General features: G+C 39.3%; 1 protein-coding gene across 3 annotated transcripts in view; it reads right to left on the reverse strand.

Annotated features, from left to right (window-relative positions):
• Positions 1–16,220, reverse strand: part of wwc3 (WWC family member 3) — a 39,744-nt gene that overhangs the window by 13,011 nt on the left and 10,513 nt on the right. For all 3 annotated transcript variants that reach the window (XM_057338764.1, XM_057338765.1, XM_057338763.1), the window contains exons 2-5: positions 6,240–6,349; positions 5,617–5,820; positions 4,454–4,530; positions 2,291–2,370 (exon numbers count right to left, since the gene is read on the reverse strand). In XM_057338764.1, the coding sequence (XP_057194747.1) occupies positions 2,291–2,370; positions 4,454–4,530; positions 5,617–5,820; positions 6,240–6,349 (471 nt within the window). The remainder of the gene's footprint in view (positions 1–2,290; positions 2,371–4,453; positions 4,531–5,616; positions 5,821–6,239; positions 6,350–16,220) is intronic.

Consider the following 16,220-nt stretch of genomic DNA (forward strand, 5'->3'; position numbering starts at 1 on the left):
AGAGCGTATGAAGAGTTTGTTTCCAAAATGAGATAACTCACAAATGTTCAAAAATCATGTTTTTTATGTTATCATGTTTTAATTGTGTTTTATTGTGTTAGTTATCTGTATCTTTTGAGTTATTATGGCTGGAATAAAAACAAACCAACTGCAGTTTGATTGATATTAATTGGAATGCACAATAAAAGAAACATGATTTTATCTCATGTTGGAAATAAACTCTTCATATAGACATTTTGCAAAAAATGGCTTCAATGCCAAATACCATACCATCAGTATGCACAGAAAGTCAATATGTCCAATAATTGATTTCTCCATATACTATCGGACAGAGCAAAACTATGTCATTAAGCATTTAGATAGATGAAAATGGTCACGCAAATTTAAAGCATGATCTTATGTTTGTACATCAGCTGGTTTGTGGTATAGTGACTGAGCTCTTGCCATAGCCCCCACTTCCTCCAGGCCACCGTCCTCCAACAGCAGGTACTGTCAGCTTGCCTGCCCTGCCTCTTCCTCTCCACCTCTCAACACAAGAAGACCTTTGTTTTCCTCCTCCAAACCTCCAGCCCCAACCTTTCACAACCCAGCCTGACCAGCACCCGAGCCTTAGGCTACAAGCATCTGCCCACCCCTCCCACCCAACACCTTAATACACGACTGACTGCTGAGACAGAACAGACATGGCTGCCAGTTTTTATAAGACAGAGGGGGAAGACAGCTTTTGACTCGATTAAAAATTCCACAGTAGTGTGTTGTTTTCACCGTTCTAAATATAACTGTAAAAATCAGGTAAATTAAAGTGATGGTTCACCCAAAAAGGAAAATTTGGTTATCGTCATTCACCCTCTTCTCATTTTAGACATGCTTTCTTCTTCAGAACACAAAAGAAGATACTTTGAAGAATGTTGGTAACCAAACAACGGCGGTATCCATTGACTTGTGTTGTTCGGTTACCAACTTTCTTCAAAATATCTTCTTTTGTGTTCTGCAGAAGAAACAACATCATACAGGTTTGAAATGACAAGAGGGTGAGTAAATGTTGACAGAATTTTCATTTTTTGGTGAACTATCCCTTTAACCCGGCCATGACCAGTTTGATATTTAAATAGAATCTTTGGCTCCTATTGCACCAACTCTAAACAGTTTTTGTGTAAGAATGGTGGCTTAATAGCTAAATGTTTTACGATATTTACATACAACAATTATACACAGTTTATCTGAAGTCCCACAAAAACCCGAACCTTATCCTGTGAATTCTGGATTGGCCACCTAGACATTAATGCAAATTTACATGTATGTTTTACTATAGTATTTAAAATCATTTTGTTTTTGTGAATAGTTAATGATGTTGCGGTTGTGTGTGAAACTTTGAAATTCTGCTTAGATTCTTAAAAAAAGCACTGAGTAAAGACTTAACCTTGCTATTCTGGGAGCAACGCAGTTATGTTCTATCTAAAAGATAAGGGCCCTGACTGGGATGCAGGAAGCATGGAGGAATTTGCTGCCAGATATCTCTGTGTTTTTCAAACTGCTTTCAAGCACCCTCCTCCTCTCTTCCCACTCCCCCCTTGTCTCTTCCCACCCTCTCTCTCTCTCTCTCTCTCTCTCTCTCTCTCTCTCTCTTCCTGCCTTGGAAACCCACAGTCAACTGGTGCATCCTCTTCCTGAGGTGGAGTCTCCTTTTTCACGAAGATGGGAGTTCGTGTAAAATCCCTGCACACATTCCCAAATCGTTCTAAAAAAATGAAAGGTTAAACTATAGAAAAGCCATCAACCAGCCAGCGCACCTGATCATTGAAATCCCAGATGAAAATGTGCAACACAAACACTTCTAACATGACCCAAAATAGTTTTGTGCTGCTTTTGTATCATTGAGGCCACTTGAGTTATGAAATACTTGCTTAGATTGTTAAAACTGCTCTTTTCCATTTATGAAAGTGAATAGTCGTAGCTGTCAAGCAGTATTTCCAAGGCATGATTTCAAAGAGTACCAACTTCAATTTCAGTCTGTGCTTCCCACAAACATATCATATGGCAATAAATTCCATATTGGAATAAAACTTGGAACAACTCGATACATGAGTCATATGGACTTCTTTTGAAACTTTGGTCCCCATCAATCCCATCATTGTTTGAGAGACAGCATTTTATACATTCTGTCAAACTTTGATGTTCCAGCGAAGAACTTATAGGTGGTGACAAAAGGGCAGGTATGTGATGACAGAATTTTCGTTTTAAAAACTTTTCAAGAGATTTTACATGCGAGGAAGGATCGAGTTTAACTCACTCCTGTAGCGTCTCCACTCCCATTTCCTTGTACTGGAGCTCCTGCCTCATCTGAGCCAGCTCCTGTTTGAGTCTGGAGAGCTGTGAACACAACAGTCAATGCACATCAAAACACATAGTGGGATTCCCTCAGAGCCACCACTGTAAAATAGTTGAGTCATCAGCAGAGAGACAAGTCTTACATTTCCCGACCCACCCAACACACATACAGGAACCTTGAACACGCACACAAAGCCCTCCCAAAACCACAACCGAGGAATGTAGGGTCATTTAATATACAGTTAAACCATCCAGATATGAACACCCATACTGTAGTAATCTGCACACAGAAATAAGAACATTAGATATTAGGCCATAGTAGACAGAGTGTGGCATAATATAATATCCCGATTTTTCTTCAACAAATTTTCAAGATTTAAGATTCGTCACATACAGAATAACATAAATATAGAGCTAGTGGTGAAATGTTATTCTGGTAATGTCTTTAGACTGTGCAAGGGATTTTTACAAGACAATATATACATTTTAAAGGTCTAGAGTGGGATTTATAGCGGCCACTAGCGGTGAGTTTGAGAACTGCAACCAATCTCACAGTCCAAACATGAACGTGGCCACCACAGTACAAAAAGATGTCTTCCGCTGAGACAGCATGTCTTCTCATGTTGACGCATGGAAGATATCATGCGGGCATTAGTAAGACTGTAGAAAGAGCGATTTCTTATTTATTGCATAAAATAAAGGGTCTGTGGATTTTAAGCATTAAAAAAAAAAGGATAAAAGGCGTTTGATCTAAGATAGCAGTTAAGAATAAGTTAGTAGACATTTTCCCTCCTTGGTAAAGTCAGGGACAACCAGACTACGTACCACAGGGTAGAGGGAGAGGAAACGCGCTTTGTAGAGTTGTTTGTCCGTTTAGAGCTACTGTACAAAACATGGAGGCGAATTCAATGTGTGTAGGGCCGCTCTGTATGTAGATAGAAATCGTTTATTCTAAGGTAATACAAACATAACTGTTCATTACGAAAGGTTTTATACACCTATGAAGAAATAGTTTTGGATATTATATTGCATTTCTGTCAATAGATCATCAAAAAAAATCCCATACTGCTACTTTAAGAAAGGAAATTAAGATTAAAATGCATAATTAAACCAAAATTAAAAAACTTCATTCAAGACTGAAGAATGGAATTAAGTATTGAGATTTAATTCAATTTAAATATAAAGTAAAAATGTAGTAAATTTAGTAAAAAAGTCTAAAAATCTAAAAGTCTATAAAATTGATGTTACTCATAAAAATTGAGCATCCCCAAATTGTCAGTGTTTTGTAGCTCGGAAGCTTTTTTAATATTCCTTTTACATTTACATTTAGTCATTTAGCAGACGCTTTTATCCAAATATATTCTATGAGACACAAAAAGAGAACTGATCACACAATGTCGAGTATGATTTGCTTTCGTGCCATTTACATTAGGTTCAGGGGCGGGGTTAGGGTAGGGACTTCAGTATTGCTTTTATTCAAATAATTCACAATTATTCACCTTGTAAAATAGTTACGAATTCTCATGAGATCAGGTTGGAATTGAAAAGCTGCGTTAAAAAATCTACAATATCTCTTTTTTGTGGTTCGTTGGAAAAACAACAACAGAGGGGTATGAAACATCAGAGGTGAGTCCAAACATTTTGTGGGTGAACTATTCCTTTACATTTACATGTATTCATTTGTCAGACGCTTTTATCCAAAGCGACTTACAAGTAGGAGAGCATATAAACATTTTGTTACCACACTAAACAGTACCGTTAGTTTACAAGGCCGTGCTACTAGGAGGATTAAAGCAAGAGTAAGCAAAGGAGAGAATGAACTCCTTTTTTTAATATATTCCTTTTTATCCTTTCATATGGGGAAGTCAAATGCAAATTGTCTTTATACACAGGGCATGCCAAGGTTCCTGACACAATAACACTTCCTACAGCACAGCACAAATCAAGAAAGGTTCAGTGAACTCCATTACAGAAAAGTGAACCGCAGTGAACCTAAACATAGGCCTCCGGTTCCTAAAGTTATCCCCATATACACACAAATACACCCTTAACACAGCACATGAGGGGCCCTGCCTCCCCCCGGGCCTGACGTATGAAGCATTGTTCTCAGAGGATAATGACTTACCCGCTCACGCCTACAGGCGATTTCCGCTTTGATTTGGTCAGGGTCATATTTTGCATTTGAAGAGGAACCAGAATGAGCTATGAAAGACAAAAATGAGAGAGAAAACTATTACAGGAGTAGGGAAAACTGAGACAGGCACCATAAAATGAAATGTATCCATCCATGGTTCTTGATCATATCAAGAATTTGATAGCATTAGAATATCAAACTGAGCGGCATATAATAATGGCGCTAAATCTTTATACAGTACTAAAATCATTCTTCTAAACCAGTTTCGCAAGTTTTACCAGTAAACCAGTTTTAATCTTAAGGTCATTTTTAGTGGTTGTATGATCAGTTCATACAGGTAGCAGGTGTAATTTATGTAAATTATGACCACCAGAAGGTACTTAGCCTTTATATATTTTATTTCACATCATGTTTTGATTGTGGCGTACTGTATACAAAACTCGATGGTATTTGTTAGTACCATGTCCTTGTCCTCAAAGCCCCAAGTCATATGAATCCATGACATTTCTTTGTAAGAGTCAGGTCTGAATGAATTCAAAAGAGGCGTTTGAGTAAAAGACAGGAAGTAAAATGAAAACTGTGGCATGGCAGTAGGAAGGGAAGTAAAAGGTGAAAGGGAAAGGGAGGGGTGTGCTGGGAGAGGAAGGGAGGAGTGCATGGATGTATGGGTGAGGAAAGAAACAAATTCCAGCCAATGAGTAACACACAACCAAGCCTAGAGTAAGAATGACTTCATTGAAGTCTCACACAATATGACGAATGGACTGGTACAGCTGTGGATCTAGCTGAATCAGCAATGCATGTGATCTTTAAACTCCAATTATTAATTCCTAATCACTATGTCATAACTACATTTTCCAAGCACAAGCATATTACATTAGATGACCTAATAAAATAATAAATGCTGTATTTTTAGAACAAAACAAGAATTTAATTAAATAACTAAATGTACGAAAAAATCTTCTTAGGCTGACACCTCAAGACAACCTTTTTTTTTTTTACAAATTCTAGAAATGGGTGATACTGAAGATGCTAAAATATAACCGTTTTTTTTTTTTGGATTTTTCCTTAAGACTAGACAAAAACACTGATTAAGAAAATTATATTTTGTAGGATGCAGTTTTGTAAAATGAGAGCGTGTATGTATATCTCACAGCTGGTGATGGAGCGGTTGTCATCCTGAGTGAGCTGGTTGAAGATCTGCATCTCTTGTTGTACCAGCTCCAGTCTTTGCTGTTTGATCTGATACATCTCTTTCTTGGCATTGAGAGCCTCCTGTGCCACCACCAGATACTCCTTTAACATGCGCTCCTGCTCTTGGCGCCACTGTGTACGAGGGTTCTCTATCTGGGTCGTCTCTGAGGGAGAGAAACATCAAACCACAGTCACAATACCGTAAATCTTGCGTGCCAGAAAGACTAAAGGCTAAAGTTAAGGATTTGAGAAAAATATTTTTTGGGACATGGAACCAAGATTATACCATGGTTTATGGACATGCACAATGGTAACCGCATGGTATTATTTATCATAATGTGCTACAGTATGAACATAATAATTTATTACCATGGAATATATCAAAGAACTATGAAATTATCTGATATAAACATACTGATATAGCTCATATTTGAACAATCAAAGTGAAATAACAGGAACTATCATTTTTCCAGAGCACTTCTGTCAGGCCACACAGTATTTAGCATGTTTTAATTAAATGTGTAAAATATTCCAGCTGTGTAAAATATGTCGTTTAATGACAGAACTAAAGAGCTGAACTTACTATTGATGTGGTCGATGTAGTAGACGCCCACCTGCTGATCATACACCACCTCCCAGCCCAGAGGAAGCTCATCCCCCACACAGTCGGCAAAGGTCAGGGGCTTGGTAATCCTACAGGAAGAGAAAGAATGCCAGAATGAACATAATCGTTAAAAACAGAGAAAAACGATGTACAGGAATTTTTTGCACAACTGTTCTGAAGGCCGTAACTTTAGCCTTTCAATTGCCATTTTTGTTAGAAAGATATCATTGCATAAAACGGAATATATGGGTTCTGACAGGTCAAACAATAAATCTTTCTTTTTTTGTTTGTGTAGCGAGGAAGGCGGGGCGAGAGCCGTGGGGCGAGTAAGGCGGGGCCGGCGGCGTAAGTGGCAACGAGTGTCAGCTGTGCGACCGCCGGTCCCCGCATGCCTCACGGGGGAGCTCGGGAGCATAAGAGGACGAGCGACCGGACCATCGAGAGAGAGGACCCGGGCCCGGAAACTGTTAAGTTTGTTTACGTTTGTGTGGCCGGCAGTCGACCGTGAGGTGGCTGCCGGCCTTTTATTTTTGGATTATTGTTTGTTTATTTTTGAATTAAAGTTTGTTAATGTTCGCCGGTTCCCGCCTCCTTCCTTCCCTTCTATTGAATCGTGTTACATTGGTGCCGAAACCCGGGAGGAAGGAGGGACATGCTGTCGAGGAGCCCTCGCCGCCAAGCGGCCTCGCGGTGCTGGGGAGTTCGGGCAGCACGGACGAAGGAGGTCTGCCAGCGGCTGCCCGAAGCGGTGGTGCCGGAGAGAGAAAGCTCGACGGGGGACGAAGACCTCGCTGCCGGGCTCCTGGGCCGAGGTGGGGTGGCGGCCGTAGAAGAGGGAGCGGAGGAGTTCGGTCCGTTTGCCGTGGGCCGGAGCCTGCTACTGTCCACCAAGGAAAAGGGGAAGAGCAGGGAACGGACGGCTCGCTGCCGGCTGTCCTCGGGGCGAAGCCATCGCCGGCCGCCAGGAGGCGGAGGAGGATCAGGTTGCCCCGGAGCGTCCCCGCACCACCGCATAGCACCGCGAGGAAGAGCCTCTCGGCTGGCTGAGGACCGAGCGACGGCGTGTCGGGGAACCGGATTTTTGTTTTTCCTCTCTCCCCTCTCTCGTCCCTGTCGCTCGGGGTGCTCCCGGCTCCGTTCTCTCGCCTCGTCCGTGCATGCCCCGGTCACTGGGGCCCTCATGGGAGAAGGGGGGGGGGAGTAAGCACAGGCTCGGTGCTGCCCCCCGGCCTGTGAGGGGTGATGGGGGTATGTAGCGAGGAAGGCGGGGCGAGAGCCGTGGGGCAAGTAAGGCAGGGCCGGCGGCGTAAGTGGCAACGAGTGTCAGCTGTGCGACCGCCGGTCCCCGCATGCCTCACGGGGGAGCTCGGGAGCATAAGAGGACGAGCGACCGGACCATCGAGAGACAGGACCCGGGCCCGGAAACTGTTAAGTTTGTTTATGTTTGTGTGCCTTTTATTCTTGGATTATTGTTTGTTTATTTTTGAATTAAAGTTTGTTAATGTTCGCCGGTTCCCGCCTCCTTTCTTCCCTACATTGAACTTTGTTACAGTTTGCTTTTAACAACAAACAACAGATTCACACTTTAACAGGCAAGTGTTTGAATATTTTCTAACCAGAATTTGTTGCTTGTAATCAGTGTTGGGTGTAACTAGTTACTAAGTAATTAGTTACTGTAATTTAACGACTTTTCACTTGAAAAAGTAAAGTAAGGGATTACTCTTATTTTTTCTGTAATTTAATTAGTTACTTTTGATGCAAGTAAACTAAATACTTTGTGTAATATACGTGTGTGCAATAGTGGAATTAACATCAAAATTCAAAGTCTAACTTTAAAATGAATGCTTTAATGTATAATTCTCACATTTGTAATACTTTGGTCAGTAAATAAGAGTACTTTGTGTAGTTTAATATTATTTATTTGAATGAATTAAATAAGCTGTTTCATGTCTATCCTTGAATCACTTAACTAGTCAAGGTTGATGTAGGATATAGAAGTAATTAGTAATAAGTAACTAAATTTGTACAGTAATCTAATTACACTATTGAATATGTAATTAGTAACTAGTAATTAATTACTTTTTCAGAGTAATTTACCCAACACTGCTTGTAATGTTATTGTGAAAATAAGTCGGCACACCAAAGCTCCAAAAATTCCAAACGTTTTAATCGACTATCACAAAACGTGTGACGTTTCGAGCACGTTTTGTGAAAGTCAATTCAAACTTTTGAGATTTTTGGAGCTTTGATGTGACGACTTTGTATATATATTTTCATTCGATTCGTTTTTGGTTGAGCACCCTTTTCAAGTTGATGTGCATGCTTTTAGCTGCGTTTTTGCTATTTAATGTTATTATGGAAATGTAAAACATTGACAGAAATGTAATATGTTGACCAAAGACAGCAAACAAAGCCGCAACGCAGATATTTAAAGAATCTGGAAAATTCCTCGAGATTTTTAATGAATGTGTGTTCAGTCAGTCAACAGCTACTGATCTCTTCACCAGGGGTCAAAAATGTGTGTAATATAGGCACTGCAGGAAGAGACGGTCCATAAACACATTCCACATAGCAGAAAGCATGCCTGCCCAACAACCCACAAACACCAGCGGGACATGGGATACTCTGCACAAATCACTTTTTCACACATTTAATGCACCACGTCAACTTTAGCCACAAAGCTGAATCCCATTCTTTAAATACCCCGAAGACTAGATCTGTATCCCTGGGAATTTGTAGCAAATACTGGCACTAATATGAAGTTTGTTTATTTCATAAAACACTTACGGTGGTTTCCTGGACAGGGATTAGACTAGTCCTAGACTTAAATAAGTGTAAGAGCAGTCCTAACTGAAAACAGCTTGTACTGACATATCTCAAAATACATCACTGCCTTTGTGCTGACTCAAAATGCACACAAGTAATGTTTTTTGTAAGGCATGTTTGTTAAAACTACTTACATTTTCTGATTAAACTAAGGCCTATACCCAATTTAAACTAATCCCAGTCGGGAAACCGCCCCTTTATGTTCCATTTTAATGAGTGATGAAGTTGTATGAAGAAACTTCAAGCATGAACATCCAACGCATGCAAAGGAGGAGGATACCACATCCAAATCCCTCTGTCTTTGTGCCCTTGAGCTAAACACTTAACCTCTGTTTGCCCTGAGGTGAGCTGTATGACTGTCTGTGTGCTTTGACCCATCTCTCTGACTGTGTCAGATAACAGCAGGGTTATGAAAAGAATTCCAGGGTTGCTGCAGAATCTGTGAACGGTTAGTAAAATAAGACCTTAATTCCTCAATTCTTCAAACGGAAAAGTCTTATGATATTCTTTCTAAACATTCTGACAACATTAGTTAAAGGAATAGTTTGCGCAAAAATGAAATTCTGTCATCATTTACTCCCCCTCACATCATTCCAAACTGTATGACTTTTTTAAAGAACGTTGGTAAACCAATGTCTATTGTACGGACATTTCTCAAAATATCTTCTTTTGAGTTCCACAGAAGAAAGAGTCACATAGCCTACAGGTTTTGAACGACATGGGGGTGAATAAACGGCACATTTTTTATTTCTGACTAAACTATCCCTTTTAACAAAAAAGCCCTAAAAACTCTATTCATATATAAAGACGATTACACAAATTACCCTCCTTATGTGCAACTTGCACACAACATCTGTATGGCGCTCTATGGCTATATTCTTACAAAGTGAACAAAAGCACAAAAATGAAGTAATCAGTAAATTTGATTAATGTAACAAAGACGAGTTAAATCAAACAAAAACATCACAAATAGATAGCGGTTCAAGACGCACACTTTACACAACAACGACCCGTTTGTAATCCAAGTGTTATTCAGCACTGAGAGTTTAAATTGCTTTGCAAATTGCCTTAAAATCCCACTGATGTCACCACGATGATGCAATCCCTCACATTTCAATGCAATCCAGTTAGAGTTAAACATCAAGACATGAATATCCACCTTTTAGGCTCCATTCCAAAATGAAATTATTGCCAGGCATGTGCATGACAATCCCAATCAGATGAAGATGACTTCTTCATTTAAGATGAAGAAGCATGCACATCGATCTGACTGTCGGCCACTACTCGAGTAGATTCATGCAACACATTCCGTTCAGCTACATGAGTGTGTAAACCCAGTTTCCTAGTTGATGCCTATATCAGTTACAAAAGCAAGGAACTATGTTTGTAGATGTTCAAAAGAAAAAACAAAAGGGAGCTTTACTGTAATTTTTTGATAACTGAGATCAACAAGTGAAATAAAAACTAAATTTAAGATATTACAGGAGCTAACACACCTTTGACAGTTTCTTAAACGGAGAGACAAAAGGTTTTTGATGGACATATTGGCAAACACAGCCACATTGCCAAGAGACAAGAACAAACATTCACACATTTGCAATCCTCATCAAATTTCAAAAATCTCTTTATCCCCCCCATCAAAACCTTACTGTTACAACTATGACAACCCTGGAATTAAGCCCAGAATGCAGTGCTTTGAAGCAGGCAGATGAAGGGGTTAGTTAGCAAGGTTATAAAATATTGTTTGAGAGGATATGAAACCCACTAAAAGTATGAACTATTCATTCAGACACATCCTCCACGTAATTTGTCTTTGTTAAAGGGATAGTTCACTTAAAAATGAAAATTTAGTCATCATTTTTTCACCCTCTTGTCATTTTAAACCTGTATTACTTTCTTTTTTATGCAGAACACAAAAGAAGATATTTTGAAGAATGTTGGTAGCCAAACCACGGCAGTACCCATTGACTTGCATTAGTGTCCGTACAATCGAAGTGAATGGGTACTGCCATGGTTCGGTTACCAACATTCTTCAAAATATCTTCTTTTGTGTTCTGCAGAAAAAAGAAAGTAATACAGGTTTAAAATGACAAGAGGGTGACTAACGGATGAGAAAATGTTCATTTTTGGGTAAACTATCACTTTAAAAGTCACAATTCGTCATTTGATATAATTCTAGAGAAATGGTGTGAAACTAGGTCACCATATTGGATTATTGTAATGCAACTTAATTGAAAGTATTTTAACCTAATATAAAAATTCACGTGTAAGCCCTACAACATAAACAGTTTATAGTGTAACTACCATGTAAACTGATCTCACCAGACTATTGTTGTAATTGTTTTGGTTGAATTTATTGATGTTATTGAAACATACTCCTGGCTTGAAAGTTTTGAAGATGAAAGGAGCAATGTGGAGATTTTAGCGGCATCTAGCGGTGAGGTTGCGAATTACAACCAACGACTCACTCCACCCCTCCCTTTCGAAGCACTACGGTGGCTCTCACAGAACAAAGATCATGTACCATTTTCACTTCTTTGCTGATGGAGATAATGTATTTACGAAACGCGCTCTGTAGATCAGTCTGTCCGTTTAGGGCTACTGTAGAAACCACATGGCGAATTCCATGCAAGGGGCAAGTGTGTGTAGATAGAAATAGCTCATTCAAAGGTAATAAAAACATAACGTGTCATTATGTAATGTCTTTATACACCTCTGAAGACACATATATTATATTGCATTTCTGTCAATAGATCCTCCAAAACATTACACACTAGACTTTCAAAACAATTACGACTTCTTATTTTGTCAAAGAAGCAAAGCACTGTAACAAAACAAGTACGTACTTCACCTTTAAGAAATGTGTTTCTTCTTTGTTAAAGGTCCAGTGTGTAGTTTTTTGGAGGATCTACTGACAGAAATCAAAATAAATCTAGAGGGGATTTTACACTTGTGACCGAGGCACATGGACATCATGTGTGGTTCCAATACCCAATTTAGCTGACAGAAGCATTTAAAAACAGCAAGGAATAAAAAATAAAAGGAAAATAGGTCAAACAGCAAACTAGATCAGCAAACAGAGTGTGTTCAGCAGTTCATCGGGTCACATGGGAATTTATCAGAATTAGACAACATGACCCTTACATTACAGAGAAGCATGATGTAACCATACCACTAATACTGGCAAATATTTGCTTTCCAAAGTAAAAACTATACAAGGAAAACTTAAGCATTCACACTCAACAAAGATAAACAATTCAAAGCATCAGTTTTAGTCTACAGGCCTCCAAACATACACAAAGACTCCCGTCCCAACCACAGTCAACTCACTTCCCACAATACAACACAGCAGGAAACACCACATACACAAGCACTATGTCCATTTCCTAAGCCCAAACTACAGCTTTACAACAGATCTCCTGCTAGGTTTATCGGACTCTCCCAAGGACAGAAGAAAAACATGGCTATGTAGTCGAGATTCTCAAACTGTACATTGGACAAAATGGGAGACGCGGAGCTCTGACAGGAAACAGGACCACCCCACATTCTCACCAGGAACCTGGGGTCAGTTTCCTCTTTCTGTAAGGCTTTCAAAAACAAAAGAACAGATTCCAAAAGCCCAACTACGATAACGTCCCACAAACACTGGGAGTCATTTGGTTAATGAATCGCATGACAAAATCACTAACATTAAAGAGATAGCTTCCCCCTAGGGATGTAACGATTCACCGTGAGCCGGTTGAAAATCGGTTATAATGAGCGACGATTCAAATCGGTTGAGGCTTGAACTGAATCGCAATACATTTTTTGAACAGCAGGGGCCGCTATTTTCACTGCAAACCTAAACGTGGATGCTGATATTTCTTAAATGCAAAAAAATCCAAGAAAAGCACAGACAGTATTAGTTTGTTTATATTAAAGAGACTTTTTCTATTATTAATTTGTTATAAAATTGCAGTTTAGTTTTGTTATTTGAAACAAAACATTATTTTATCATACAAAGAAACGTGAAGCATTTAAGAAATAATGCAAGGGACGTTGTTCATTTCTAATTTGTTTCAACTCATTTTTTCAAAATAAATCGTGAGTAAATCGTGAATAAATCGCATCGTGAGATCAGAATCGTGAATCGCATCGCATCGTGAGCTGAGTGAATCGTTACATCCCTACTTCCCCCCCTAAAAAAAAAACTAAAATCCAGTCATCAGTAGGGCTGTGCCGATAAACGATATCATATCGAATCGCGATAGAATGTATTTCAAAAACGATGATAAGCTATTGGCATTTTGACTCGATATGCATTAATCTTACAGTCTAACAGAACGCAGAAATAAACGCAACAACAGTCAGTCAGCGTACAGCTTTTATCATGCGCGTCAAAGTACAAAGTCCATTTCATACTGCACTTGGCAAAGAAAACTCAACATGAGGAGGAAAACATTACTGGAAGCGGAAACAAAGGTGAAACTAACCTCGAGTTGTCATCATGCGGTTTATCAAGTGTCTTATTTTTTTTTCGCAATCGCCGGTTAAACAAAAACTTGAGGCGCAATTGCAAGCGAGTTACTTCGAAACTCAAGCACAAACGTTTTTATATCCATCGTTAACATATCTGCTAACATGAGCTGGTGCATATGAAACAAACCAGCGCTGCCCTGTACAGATTAGAGATGTAATGAAGTGAGTTTGTGTGCACATTAAAATATTGAACCTTGTATGTAAGATGCTTGCATGATTAAAGAGATGTACTACAGTTTATGTGAGATGTCTTTTTGAAAGACTAAGGTTCACTGAATGCATTGAATAAAAACCCACTACTCGAGCAAGACATTATTGCAGCGTTATGTATGTGCGCAGGTGCTGAGCCAATAACGTTCGAATGTACGCAGTAACGGAGCCCTTTCATTGGTTGAATGTACTGAATGAACACTCCCTTTACTTAACGAGTCAATTGAGTCAAAATGAGACTGAATGAACTGGTACATGTTGTTTATGGCCTAATATCCTCTGTTGCAACCAGTGTTGGGTGTAACTAGTTACTAAGTAATTAGTTACTGTAATTTAATTACTTTTCCCTTGAAAAAGGCAAGTAAGGGATTACTCTGATTTTTTCTGTAATTTAATTACAGTTACTTTTGATGTAATTAAACTAAATACTTTGTGTAATATATGTGTGTGCAATAGTGGAATTGACATCAAAATTCAAAGTCTAACTTTAAAATCCATGCTTTAATGTATAATTCTCACATTTGTAATACTTTGGTCAGTTAATAAGAGTACTTTATGTAGTTTAATATTATTTATTTGAATGAATTAAAAGAGCCATTTCATGCCTATCCTTGAATCACTTAACTAATCAAGGTTGATATAGGATATAGAAAGTAATTAGTAATAAGTAACTAAATACTTTTTGGAGAGAGTCATTTGTACAGTAATCTAATTACACTATTGAATATGTAATTAGTAACTAGTAATTAATTACTTTTTCAGAGTAACTTACCCAACACTGGTTGCAACAGTGCATTCATTTGAAAATTGAATGCAAAAATTGAAATTGAATTTTAACTGGTTAAAGGTTAACTTTTGTTAATAAACTGTATTTAAAATCATCTATTTTAAATACAGTTTATTAACAACAGTTTTTTTATTAAATATATATCGAAATAAATATTGTTATCGATCAATATAGAAACTAAAACCTATCTTGCCTAGGACACCAGAATCACCACCACATCTGATGTTTACCCCACCTTTAACCCCACCATAGTGCACCACTGTATATGCGTCACTGACAAAGTCTTAAAAACACGATAAGCAATGTTTTGCAGATCAGCGAAGAGAGCACAAGTTATCAAAAACGGCTCTGCCCTCGGACTCGATTCGGGCCCTGAACTTGCTCGCGAGTTTCTCAAGCGAGTGTTTTGTTTCAGTTCCTGAGAGACCCTCTGTGCTCTGAGAGAGCTAATCTTCCCATACCACGCCTTTTCTTCCAGAGGAAAGCAGCTCTGCCAGAAGGAGAGGTCTCGGAGATTTTAGCGGGCTGAATCCCAAAACCCGTCATCGGCAGAAAGAAAAAGAGTTACGGGGCCATGGGTTATTTTAAGACTTGGGAATTTCTCAAATACGCTGGGAGCACTAAAATGTGTCCCAAGTTTTAAACAAGTGGAGAGAAAGAATGTCAAGACCATTTATGCAGCACAAACTGTAGTACTATAAAAGTGTAACCACTTAAAACCCTATTTTAAGGCGAAAAACGATTTCCGATTGCGGACTTTGAGGAGCAAAGCGCCCTTTTGTCGTGTTTTAAACGCTTTCGAAGCGAATGAAAACATCTAAACGACTTAGGACTGTCTTTTCTTCAGGAAGAGTGGGATAACTTTACAGAGGAATATTCCTGGAGGGAGTGCAAAAGAATTTCAGTCACTGCCCACAGGCCAAAATTAAAAACTAAAAGCAATTTAGCACACGACGCGCAAGCAGCAGACATTTGCTAATTCTGTAATCATCTAACGTTCCGCAGTCTCCCTGATGTTTCCCAGTAGATATTTCCATCTGGAACGACGCTCTTGTCCCTGGTGGGAAAGGCATGTGTAACTGGAGTCTGGGCCGTAGGTCCAGGCCTCGTCTGGACATCCACCCTGTCGCTTCTTCAGCTCGAGCCGTTCAGGACAACAAAGGGCCGGACCAACATTCCGCCTGCAAATTAAGATGCTCCCAAACAACAGGCTCTGCATTCCTCGTCAAGAATGTGTTTCTCTAAAAATAATATACCCAAATAAACTTAATTATAGTAGCCGGGAGGCACAGTTTTAATGCCTCTCGAGTTCCAAGCGCTTCTCCTTTCTCGGTTCTGCGAAATCCGGTGGCACAACTTTTGTTTTGGCAACCATATGTTTTAAGAAGCGATTTCATTTGAAGGCCGCTGGTACAGACGTCACCTTTCATGTGGGCTGATCGCCCCTGTATAACTTTACGGGGATCTTTTATTGGCTTAATTAATTCACAGCCTTCGCTTAGACAACTTGTCGCCATGGCACAGCGCGGCCTCTGCTCTGCGGTTTACCGTTTAATTGTATAATGGCTTGCTTACCGCTGGAGATATTCTATTGTTAAGGAAACATGTCACACTTTACA

Source organism: Triplophysa rosa, linkage group LG7, assembly GCF_024868665.1.
Source record: "Triplophysa rosa linkage group LG7, Trosa_1v2, whole genome shotgun sequence".
NCBI lineage: Eukaryota > Metazoa > Chordata > Actinopteri > Cypriniformes > Nemacheilidae > Triplophysa > Triplophysa rosa.